This window comes from Salvelinus sp. IW2-2015, unplaced genomic scaffold (assembly GCF_002910315.2).
Source record: "Salvelinus sp. IW2-2015 unplaced genomic scaffold, ASM291031v2 Un_scaffold3593, whole genome shotgun sequence".
Classification (NCBI taxonomy): domain Eukaryota; kingdom Metazoa; phylum Chordata; class Actinopteri; order Salmoniformes; family Salmonidae; genus Salvelinus; species Salvelinus sp. IW2-2015.
The window spans coordinates 37,155-48,970 of NW_019944871.1; the positions used below are offsets into that span (position 1 = coordinate 37,155).

At 43.1% G+C, this 11,816-nt stretch overlaps 1 protein-coding gene and 1 non-coding gene across 2 annotated transcripts; one reads left to right on the forward strand and one right to left on the reverse strand.

Moving 5' to 3' along the window:
• Positions 1 to 1,608: 1,608 nt before the first annotated feature.
• Positions 1,609 to 10,047, reverse strand: alox5ap (arachidonate 5-lipoxygenase-activating protein). The gene is made up of 5 exons (XM_024143020.2): positions 9,827 to 10,047; positions 9,114 to 9,192; positions 2,741 to 2,811; positions 2,571 to 2,652; positions 1,609 to 2,452 (listed from the first exon to the last, which is right to left on the reverse strand). Exons 1-5 carry the CDS (start codon positions 9,894 to 9,896, stop codon positions 2,290 to 2,292), a joined length of 465 nt encoding a protein of 154 aa, XP_023998788.1. The 5' UTR covers positions 9,897 to 10,047; the 3' UTR covers positions 1,609 to 2,289.
• Positions 10,048 to 10,219: 172 nt separating this feature from the next.
• trnae-uuc (transfer RNA glutamic acid (anticodon UUC)) lies at positions 10,220 to 10,291 on the forward strand. The gene has a single exon. It is a non-coding gene; the product is annotated as a tRNA-Glu (tRNA).
• Positions 10,292 to 11,816: the final 1,525 nt, after the last annotated feature.

An 11,816-nucleotide genomic window follows, 5' to 3' on the forward strand; every position in this document is an offset into this window, starting at 1 on the left:
CTTTAGTTTGCGCGCTAGCTCTGCAAATTCAGCTAGTGTGTGAACCCTGCAACATTAAAAAAATATATACATTGCTAAAGCGCGATTGACTGGATTAACCTCACGTCAGTTACGTACACTGAGTGCCTTTCTGACAGTAGATACGAGCCCTCTATTACCTTGCCAGCTAAAGAACTGGCAGTGGATCAAACCATTGTGAGGCAAAGGGCGGGGGGGTCGCAATCTTGTGAAACTTAAAAACGCGCTATTAAGTGTCTATAATCAGCACAAGTGCTTTCATTGCGTATTATTAATATTATTGAAATTACATAGTTATGTTTACAGTGATATATTGGGGGGGACAAATCATATTTTTCCCAGGATGGGGGGGTCGTGTCCCCCCCGTCCCCCCTGGGATTTCCGCCTATGCCCAACACATACAATTATCTGTAAGGTCCCTCAAGTCGAGCAGTGAATTTCAAACATAGATTCAACCACAAAGACCAGGGAGGTTTTCCAATGCCTCGCAAAGAAGGGCACCGATTGGCGGCTGGTGGTACCTTAAAGGGGAGGACGGACTCTTGGTGATGGCTGGTTAGGGTATTGAACACATCAAACACATGGTTTCCATGTGTTTGATACCATTACATTTACTCCATTCCAACCATTATTATGAGCCGTCCTCCCCTCAGCAGCCTCCTGTGGTAGATGCGTACAAATAAAAAAAGCAGACCRTGAATATTCCCTTTGAGCATGGTGATGTTATTAATTACACTTTGGATGGTGTGTCAATACACCRAGTCACCACAAAGATACAGGCMTCCTTCCWAACTCAGTTGCCCGAGAGGAAGGAAACCGCTCAGGAATGGTGACTTTAAATTAGTTAGAGATGAATGGTTGTGACAGAATAAAACTGAGGATGGATCAARAACYTTGTAGTTACTCTACAACACTAACCTAATTGACCGAGTGAAAACAAGGAAGCCTGTACAGAATAMAAATATTCCAAAACATGCATCCTGTTTGCAAAAAGGCACTAATAGTAATACTGCAAAAAATGTGGCAAAGCAATTCACTTTTTGTCCTGAATACAAAGTGTTATGTTTGGGGCAAATTCAATGTAACATAGTACTGAGTACCACTCCATATTTTCAAGCATAGTGGTGGCTGCATCATGTTATGGGTATGCTTGTAATCGTTATGGACTAGGGAGTTTTTCAGGATAAAAAATAAATGGCATGGCAAAAAAAAATGGCATAAGCACAGGCAAAATCCTAGAGGAAAACCTGGTTCAGTCTGCTTTCCACAAGACGGATGAATTCACCTTTCAGCAGGACAGCCTAAAACACAAGGTCAAATCTACACTGGAGTTGCTTACCAAGAAGACGGTGAATGTTCCTGGGTGGCCGAGTTACAGTTTTGACTTAGATCTGCTGGAAAATCTAGGGCAAGACCTGAAAATGTCTGCCTAGCAATGACAAACAACAATTTTTTTGTCCAAGCTTGTAGAATTTTAAAAAGAATAATGGGCAAATGTTGCACAATCCAGGTGTGGAAAGCTCTTAGAGATTTACCCAGAAAGACTCACAGCTTTAATCGCTGCCAAAGGTGTTTCTACAAAGTATTGACTCAGGAGTATTTCTGTATTTAATTTTCAATAAATTTGCAAACATTTGTAAAAACAGGTTTTCACTTCATCATTATGAGGTATTGTGTGTAGCTGGGTGAGAGAGAAAAAAATCGAATTAATCCGTTTTGAATTTAGGCTGTAACACATGTGGAACAAGTTGAGAGGTATGAATACTTTCTGAAGGCTATGTACGTTGTTAGAAAAAAATGTTACAGTGTGTATTGTGTATGGCAACATGATTTCTAGAACATGGAGACATGATTTCTAGAACATGGAGACATGATTTCTAGAACATGGAGACATGATTTCTAGAACATGGAGACATGATTACTAGAACTGACTTTAGAAACTGTTCAAATGTAATTTAGAGGGACAGCTGTGGCTGCTGTGGCATATCAACATATTTTATACATTTTCAATGGAATTCAATACTATGTAGCTTTTGTGTTTTTATTTCCCATACTTAAATAAAAAAAACAGAAAATAAAACATGAAATGATTGAGCACAGAAGCGGATAATTGCACAGCATTGAATCACCCATCACATCACCACACTTGCTACCCTTGCACTGGGCAAATACACACATGCACACACAGACACAAAACYTAGACTTTATGGTCACTTTCCGTAGTAGCTTAACACAGACACAAAACATAGACTTTATAGTCACTGCCGTAGTTCAGGGAATGAGGAGTAGAGCGGAGGCTGCGTTGGTGATCATTTCCAAGGTGTCTTTATAGTCGCTGCCGAAGTAACGCAACAGCAGGAAGTTGAAGATACCCACAATGCACATCAGGATGAGGAAGGCCAGGACGCGTTTCCCAAACAGGTACCCTGGAGTGCTGTCAGACAGAAACACAGTTGATTAGTCACACACACACACACACACACATACAAAAAAGCAGTCAATCAGTTACAAATACATACATTCATTACACACACAGGTACACACACTCTCACCTTTGAGATGTCTGACCCATGTACCCGACAAAGTACTTCTGCCTGGCCACCAGGTAGATGATCCCTGCGAAGGCAGCAGGAGCTGAACACCAAGATCACAGACAGTGTTAGCTAGATGAAAAGAGAGACTGGGGAACGTTACGTAACGTACAGTATCTGTGATGATTTACCTTGGTTAAGGCACAGCCCAGCACACCACATCACTGCTAGGAAGGTAGGGTATGAATCCATACAGTTACGACTGTGGGGACAGACAAGAGAAACACGTGATGAAAACCCCAGTTAGGCCTAGATTCCATCAGATCAAGGGTTAACCGCCGCTAGAAAACACATGCATAACAGATGTTTTGGCGATGTCGGAGGTGTCACTACAGTCCCAGGTTCAAATCCAGGCTGTATCACATCCGGCCATGATTGGGAGTACCATAGGGCGGCGCACAATTGGCCGAGCGTTGACTGGGTTTGGCCGGGGTAGGCCGTCATTGTAAATAAGAATTTGTTCTTAACTGAGTTGCCTAGTTAAATAAAGGTTAAATAAAAAATAATCCACACCTGCCCCACTCGTGTTAGAAGTTCAGAGCGAGAAAGTGTAGGCTATACAGAAATAATTACGCTCCAACTGAAAAATCATTCAATMAAATAATGATTCCTAGCATCTTAATGGAGGTGTAGATTACAGTTTACGAGGCTGCATGGGATTTCTATTAATGTGACTCAACATAGCCAATGCCCGCTTTAGGTATAATTTACATTTTAGTCCTTTAGCAGAGGCTCTTATCCAGAGCAACTTACAGTAGTGAGTGCATACATGTTCATATTTTTTCTTAATGGTCCCCTGTGGGAATCAAACCCACATCCCRGGCGTTGCATATACCACAATCTACCCAACTGAGTCACACACGGGTTCCACCGCTATGTGGATGTTGGCTAATGCAGATCTGATTGAAATGGAGCCTTTAGGAGGCTTAGACAGTTTGATGCTGAAATTACAGTGAATACTAACACACACTGAGACTCGTATGAAGTGTTAGGGTTCTGATCCATACCGTGGAAACTCAGCATTACAGCGTGATTGACACGTAAAGGCAATGTTCTCGCTTTAGCGGAGACTGCGTTCACGGTAACAGCTGCGTATGTCGGCTCAATCGGAAATGGCTATTGAAGTTCTATAGCGGAATCTGTAACGATTCAGAATGAATAGAGCCCTGAGTCACGAGAGCTATTGCAAATATATTCTGTGGTCAGTAAAAGACTCTGTAGTTTGCAGTCAGTAAAGTAACAATGATGAAATGGGTTGACAACATCCTCAGCCTTGCTCTCTCAATAGGAAGGAGGAGTAGTTGGAGGGAGGGAGGGAGGGAGGGAGGGGTGTTGCAATAAAAACACTGCCTCTTCCTCGAACAGACAGAACATAACCTAGCTCCTACTGTGCATCAGCGCATGCCACCAGCAACTTCCTGAACTTTGGTTTTTATTGCTAAATGTTTACTTTGTGTGTGCTGGTGTGTGTGTGTGTGTGTGATGTGTGTGTGTGTGTTGTGTGTGTTGTGTGTGGGTTGTGTGTGTGTGATGTGTGTGTGTTGTGTGTGTGTGTGTGCGTGCTGCGTGTGCGTGTGCCGTCTTGTGTGGTGTTCTTCACACGTGATGTCAACCCTACCACCTTAACTAGTCCTCTCTAGAGAGAAGTTGATTAGTCATATGACAGGAATGTGCCATGATAGACATCGTCCAAATGAAATGCTACAGGCAGTTATATCTGACAATGCAACAAGGTGAGGAGCAGAGAAAGGATGTGGTTCACTGCTTCCTTTTTTTTAATACAGGAAGTACATCAGCGCAACAACGATCGCCTCCAATAAAACAGTCCTGATCCTCTTTCCTTCATGTGTCTTTATCTACGTTATTCCTTTTCTTGACCACGAATATTTGAAGGAAAGGAGACAGGAGAGGAAGCCACTTCATACTATGGAGATGCACCCTGTGGGATGATTTCCTCGGTCTGAGATTAAGCCAAGTCCTGGAATACAAAACACTTACAATGGGGCTGTTCCCATTGAGTATGCTTTTTTAGTCCGAGGACTAGGTTTAACATCTGTACAGGAACCGTTAGTCTAACCTCCCCTACAGCCCCCAGGGCAGATCCACACAGTAAGCAGAGTCTAGCCTCCCACAGGCCCAGGGCAGATCCACACAGTAAACAGAGTCTAGCCTCCCCTACAGCCCCAGGGCAGATCCACACAGTAAGCAAGAGTCTAAACCTCCCCTACAGCCCCCAGGGCGAGATCCAGCACAGTAAGCAGAGTCTAACCTCCCCTACAGCCCAGGGCAGATCCCACACAGTAAACAAGAGTCTAACCTCCCCTACGCCCCAGGGCAGATCCACACGTAAGCAGAGTCTAACCACCCTACAGCCCAGGCAGATCCCAGTAGCAGAGTCATACACTCCGTACAGCCCAGGGCAGATCCCACCAGTAACAGAGTTCTAGCCTCCCTACAGCCCAGGCAGATCCACACAGTAAGCAGAGTCTACCTCCCCTACAGCCCGGGCAGATCCACACAGTAAGCAGAGTCTAACCTCCCCTACAGCACCCCAGGGCAGATCACACAGTAAGCAGAGTCTAACCTCCCCTACAAGCCCCAGGGCAGATCCACACAGTAAGCCGAGTCTTAACTCCCTACAGCCCCAGGCAGCATCCACACACAGTAAGGCAGAGTCTAACCTCCCTACCAGCCCCAGGGCAGATCCCACAGCAGTACAGCAGCCGAGTCTAACCTCCCCTACAGCCCCCAGGGCAATCCACACAGTAAGCAGAGTCTAAACCTCCCCCTACAGCCCCCAGGGCAGATCCACACAGTAAGCAGAGTCTAACCTCCCCTACAGCCCCCAGGGCAGATCCACACAGTAAGCAGAGTCTAACCCCCCCTACAGCCCCAGGGCAGATCCACACAGTAAGCAGAAGTCTAACCTCCCCTACAGAGCCCCAGGGCAGATCCACACACGTAAGCAGAGTCTAACCTCCCCTTACAGCCCCAGGGCAGATCCACACCCAGTAAGCAGAGTCAAACTCCCCTACAGCCCCAGGGCAGATCCACACAGTAAGCAGAGTCTAACCTCCCCTACAGCCCCAGGGCAGATCCACACAGTAAGCAGAGTCTAACCTCCCCTACAGCCCCCAGGGCAGATCCACACAGTAAGCAGAGTCTAACCTCCCCTACAGCCCCCAGGGCAGATCCACACAGTAAGCAGAGTCTAACCTCCCCTAAAGACCCCAAGGCAGATCCACACAGTAAGCAGAGTCTAACCTCCCCTACAACCCCCAGGGCAGATCCACACAGTAAGCAGAGTCTAACCTCCCCTACAGCCCCCAGGGCAGATCCACACAGTAAGCAGAGTCTAGTTTGAGGAAACTCCATGTGATGGTTAGTAATGTTAGGAGAGATGGAAATCACATGCAAAAGGTGACCAGATGAAAGAGAGAGAGGAGACGTGGGATATGCAAAACCCTTCTCCCACAGGCAACACTACCATTGTGTAAAGAAACACACACAGTCTTGTGTGGGTTACGGCATGGCTATTATTAGGTTATAGCTTGATACACGGGGATAGTAGCATGTATGGGAATGAAATAAGCATTAAAGAACAGGGGAAATGATAACCAGCTGGATCAACAGTTAAAATGGTGCTTCCTTGTTTGGGTTATGGGCTTAGTTCATATTCTGAATACACAGGGAAAGAATATAATTGTACATTGTGTGTGGTTTTTTTTATTTTAATTTTAATTTCACCTTTATTTAACCAGGTAGGCCAGTTGAGAACAAGTTCTCATTTACAACTGCGACCTGGCCAAGATAAAGCAAAGCAGTGCGACAAAAACAACAACACAGAGTTACACATAAACAAACGTTCAATCAATAACACAATATAAAAATCTATGTACAGTGTGTGTGCAAATGTAGAAGAGTAGCAATAAATAGGCCATAGAGGTGAAAATAATTACAATTCAGAATTAATACAGAAGTGATAGATGTGCAGATGATGATGTGCAAGTAGAGATACTGGGGTGCAAAAGAGCAAGAGGGTAAGTAATAATATGGGGATGAGGTAGTTGGGTGGGCTATTTACAGATTGGCTGTGTGCAGGTACAGTGATCGGTAAGCTGCTCAGACAGCTGATGCTTAAAGTTAGAGAGGGAGATATAAGACTCCAGCTTCAGAGATTTTTGCAATTCGTTCTAGTCATTGGCAGCAGAGAACTGGAAGGAAAGGCGGCCAAAGGGAGTGTTGGCTTTGGGGATGACCAGTGAAATATACCTGCTGGAGCGCATGCTACGGGTGGGTGCTGCTATGGTGACCAGTGAGGCTGAGATAAGGCGGGCTTTACCTAGCAAAGAACTTAACAGTGGGGCAAAAAAGTTTTAGTCAGCCACCAATTGTGCAAGTTCTCCCACTTAAAAAAGATGAGAGAGGCCTTAATTTTCATCATAGGTACACTTCAACTATGACAGACAAAATGAGGGAAAAAAAATCCAGAAAACCACATTGTAGGATTTTTAATGAATTTATTGACAAATTGAAATAAGTATTTGGTCACCTACAAACAAGCAAGATTTCGGCTCTCACAGACCTGTAACTTCTTCTTTAAGAGGCTCCTCTGTCCTTCCACTCGTTACCTGTATTAATGGCACCTGTTTGAAACTTGTTATCAGGTATAAAAGACACCTGTCCACAACCTCAAACAGTTCACACTCCAAACTCCACTATGGCCAAGACCAAAGAGCTGTCAAAGGACACCAGAAACAAAAAATTGTACCCTGCACCAGGCTGGGAAGACTGAATCTGCAATAGGTAAGCACTTGGTTTGAAGAAATCAACTGTGGGAGCAATTATTAGGAAATGGAAGACATACAAGACCACTGATAATCTCCCTCGATCTGGGCTCCACGCAAGATCTCACCACGTGGGGTAAAAATGATCACAAGAACGGTGAGCAAAAATCCCAGAACCACACGGGGGGAACTATGTGAATGACCTGCAGAGAGCTGGGACCAAAGTAACAAAGCCTACCATCAGGTAACACACTACGCCGCCACGAGGACTCAAATCCTGCAGTGCCAGACGTGCCCCCTGCTTAAGCCAGTACATGTCCAGGCCCGTCTGAAGTTTGCTAGAGAGCATTTTGGATGATCCAGAAGAAGATTGGGAGAATGTCATATGGTCAGATGAAACCAAAATATAAACTTTTTGTAAAAAACTCAACTCGTCGTGTTTGGAGGACAAAGAAGCTGAGTTGCATCCAAAGAACACCATACCTACTGTGAAGCATGGGTGGAAACATCATGCTTTGGGCTTGTTTTCTGTAAAGGGACCAGGACAACTGATCCGTGTAAAGGAAAGAATGAATGGGCCATGTATCGTGAGATTTGAGTGAAAACCTCCTTCCATCAGCAAGGGCATTGAAAGAGAAACGTGGCTGGGTCTTTCAGCATGACAAATGATCCCAAACACACCGCCCGGGCAACGAAGAGTGGCTTCGTAAGAAGCATTTCAAGTCCTGGAGTGGCCTAGCCAGTCTCCAGATCTCAACCCCATAGAAAATCTTTGGAGGAGTTGAAAGTCCGTGTTGCCAGCAACAGCCCCAAACATCACTGCTCTAGAGGAGATCTGCATGGAGGAATGGGCCAAAATACCAGCAACAGTGTGTGAAAACCTTGTGAAGTCTTACAGAAAACGTTTGACCTCTGTCATTGCCAAAAAAGGGTATATAACAAAGTATTGAGATAAACTTTTGTATTGACCAAATACTTATTTTCACCATAATTTGCAAATAAATAATAAAAAATCTACAATGTGATTTTCTGGATTTTTTTTTCTCATTTTGTTTGTCATAGTTGAAGTGTACCTATGATGAAAATTACAGGCCTCTCTCATCTTTTTAAGTGGGAGAACTTGCACAATTGGTGGCTGACTAAATACTTTTTTGCCCCACTGTAGTGACCTGGGAGCCAGTGGGTTGGCGACGGATATGTAGTGAGGGCCAGCCAACGAGAGCATACAGGTCGCAGTGGTGGGTAGTATATGGGGCTTTGGTGATAAAACGGATGGCACTGTGGATTGACTACATCCAGTTTGCTGAGTAGAGTGTTGGGGCTATTTTGTAAATGACATCGCCGAAGTCAAGGATCGTAGGATACTCAGTTTTACGAGGCCATGTTTGCAGCATGAGTGATGAAGGATGCTTTGTTGTGAAATAGGAAGCCGATTCTAGATTTAATTTTGGATTGGAGATGCTTAATGTGAGTCTGGAAGGAGAGTTTACAGTCTAACCAGACACCTAGGTATTTGTAGTTGTCCACATATTCTAGGTCAGAACCGTCCAGAGTAGTGATGCTAGTCGGATGAGAGGGTGCGGGCAGCAATCGGTTGAAGAGCATGCACTTAGTTTTACTAGCATTTAAAAGCAGTATTTTTATTCCAGGACTAGGTTTAATGTGTGTCTGGGGAAAATGATATGTGTGTGTGTGTGTGTTTGTGAAAGTTACTTACTTGGCGCAGGACACTCTCTCAAAAGCAGTTTTGTTGTTGTGCTCTTTACCCTCCCTCTCTACCTTTGTTGCAAAGAAAGCTGGAAATAAACACGACAGATAAAACACCAACCGTTCAGAAATGTATTTCATCGTCGATCAGAGAAGTGAAGAAAAAGACGTGATTATCAAGTGATATACAGTCATTTAAAAGTAAAGCATAGTATTCAAATCAAAGCATCGACCGAAAGGTTAAATGATAAATACATTTTACAGTATGAAAAACAAAGAACACTACACCACTACTAATGTCTGTAATAAATCACATAGTAAGCTACTTTACAATGTGAGTAAATCCTCCACAGGTCTCCATTTATAAAGATATTATTTATCTCAATGGGACTTCCTGGTTCAAATAAAAAATATATTAAGTTTATAGTCTCTTACCTGAGATAGGGCCGGTTTCCCAAACACAGATTAAYCCTAGTCCTGGACTAAAAAATCGCCATTGAAAGTGATTTTTATATCAGGATTAGGTTTAATGTGTGTCTGGGCAAAAAGACCCATAAAGTTAAARTATTCTCTCGCTGACAATGACAATGCAAGTAACTTCACCACAGTTGTCTTTTTGCCCAGGCCTRCTTTCTATACATATATTATTCATGTGAATGGGACATCCTAGTTAATTATAATAATAACCAAAATAATTTATATAAAGTGTATTAATTATCTTACCATTCTGCAGGACGCTAATGAGAGTGACGATGACCAAGAGAAAGATGTGTTCCACCACTATGGACAACATGACTACTCAGAACGGAGGGATAGATGGAGAACAGAGGGGGGACAGGCTTTTTGAATATAAGGATAGAAGAGGGACAACAGTTATAACTCTCTCTGTGTCTGTCTCTCTCACACACGCACACATTCTCTCTCTCTCTCTTGTACTTCCTGTTAGACTGTCAGTTTTTTTCCTCCGTTTGTTTTATGCAAACTATTTCTCAGACATTTCCTTACTGATGTGCGTATTGGCAACGGAGCTCCCTCYCCCTTCCGTTGTGGTTACGTCATTGTTGTTGTCATTGCGTAGTACATTCAAAACCCCATTGATGACAAASAAATTCACAGTCCCATATGGTCTAGCGGTTAGGATTCCTGGTTTTCACCCAGGCGGCCCGGGTTCGACTCCCGGTATGGGAACGAATATTTTTCTTACTAGTCTTCTCACCAATAAATCATTTTATAGGCGATTCAATTTACTTAGATATATTTACAATTATGATTTTATGCATGCACGACGTTCCAATTGGCGAGGAGTATTCTTCGTTAGTAACCATAAGATAGTCAAGAGAACATCCAATACATCAGCCTAGCTAGTACTGACTGTTACACATGCATAATTTATGTTAATAAATTAAACAAAACATTGATTCCTCCAACTGATAAAATACCTTATTTGATAATAATTTACATACTGTAGCTAGATGGAACCAGAGATGGTAGAGAACGCGAGACACTACACTCCGCAATTCTTTCTGGTCTACTTATTTCCCTCGCCGCGGAGCAGGTATGTGACTGGATCATTTGTTATGTTCGGGGCGGATGGGGCGAGCGGGAGGGGACAATAAGTAGACCAGAACCAGCTATCAATTCAATTTAAGGGCTTTATTGGTATGGGAAACATACATTAACATTGCCAAAGCAAGTGAAGTAGATAATAAACAAAAGTGAAATAAACAATACAAATTTACAGTAAACATTACACCCACAGAAGTTCCAAAAGAATAAAGACATTTCAAATGTCATATTATGTCTATTTACAGTGTTGTAACGATGTGCAAATAGGTAAAGTACAAAAGGGGAAAAAAATATAAACATAAATATGGGTTGTATTTACAATGGTGTTTGGTCTTCACTGGTTGCTCTTTTCTTGTGGCTACAAGTCACCAATCTTGCTGCTGTGATGGCACACTGTGGTATTTCAACCAGTAGATATGGGAGTTTATAAAAAATTGGGTTTATTTTTTAATTCTTTGTGGATCTGTGTAATCTGAAGGAAATATGTCTCTAATATGGTCATACATTTGGCAGGTTAGGAAGTGCAGCTCAGTTTCCACCTCATTTTGTGGGCAGTGTGCATATAGCCTGTCTTCTCTTGAGAGCCATGTCTGCCTATGGCAGCCTTTGTCAATAGCAAGGCTATGCTCACTGAGTCTGTACATAGTCAAAGCTTTCCTTAATATTGGGTCAGTCACAGTGGTCAGGTATTCTGCCACTGTGTACTCTCTGTTTAGGGCAAAATAGCATTCTAGTTTGCTGTTTTTTTGTAAATTCTTTTCAATGTGTCAAGTAATTATCTTTATGTTTTGTCATGATTTGGTTGGGTCTAATTGTGTTGCTGTCCTGGGGCTCTGTGGGGTCTGTTTGTGTTTGTTTTCAGAGCCRRAGGACCAGCTTGCTTAGGGGACTCTTCTCCAGGTTCATCTCTATGTAGGAGATGGCTTTGATATGGAAGGTTTGGGAATCACTTCCATTTAGGTGGTTGTAGAATTTAACGTCTCTTTTCTGGATTTTGATCATTAGCGGGTATCGGCCTAATTTTGCTCTGCATGCATTTTTTGGTGTTTTACGTTGTACACTGAGGATATTTTTGCAGAATTCTGCATGCAGTCTCAATTTGGTGTTTATCCCATTTTGTGAATTCTTGGTTGGTATGTATAGTTTT

Coding starts and splice junctions, on each gene's coding strand:
- alox5ap (XM_024143020.2), bottom strand. CDS start 9,896: ATGTTGTCCATAGTGGTGGAACACATCTTTCTCTTGGTCATCGTCACT. Junction 9,193..9,826: donor CATTAGCGTCCTGCAGAATG/GTAAGATAATTA, acceptor GTTTATTTCCAG/CTTTCTTTGCAACAAAGGTA. Junction 2,653..2,740: donor TGGGCTGTGCCTTAACCAAG/GTAAATCATCAC, acceptor CTTGGTGTTCAG/CTCCTGCTGCCTTCGCAGGG.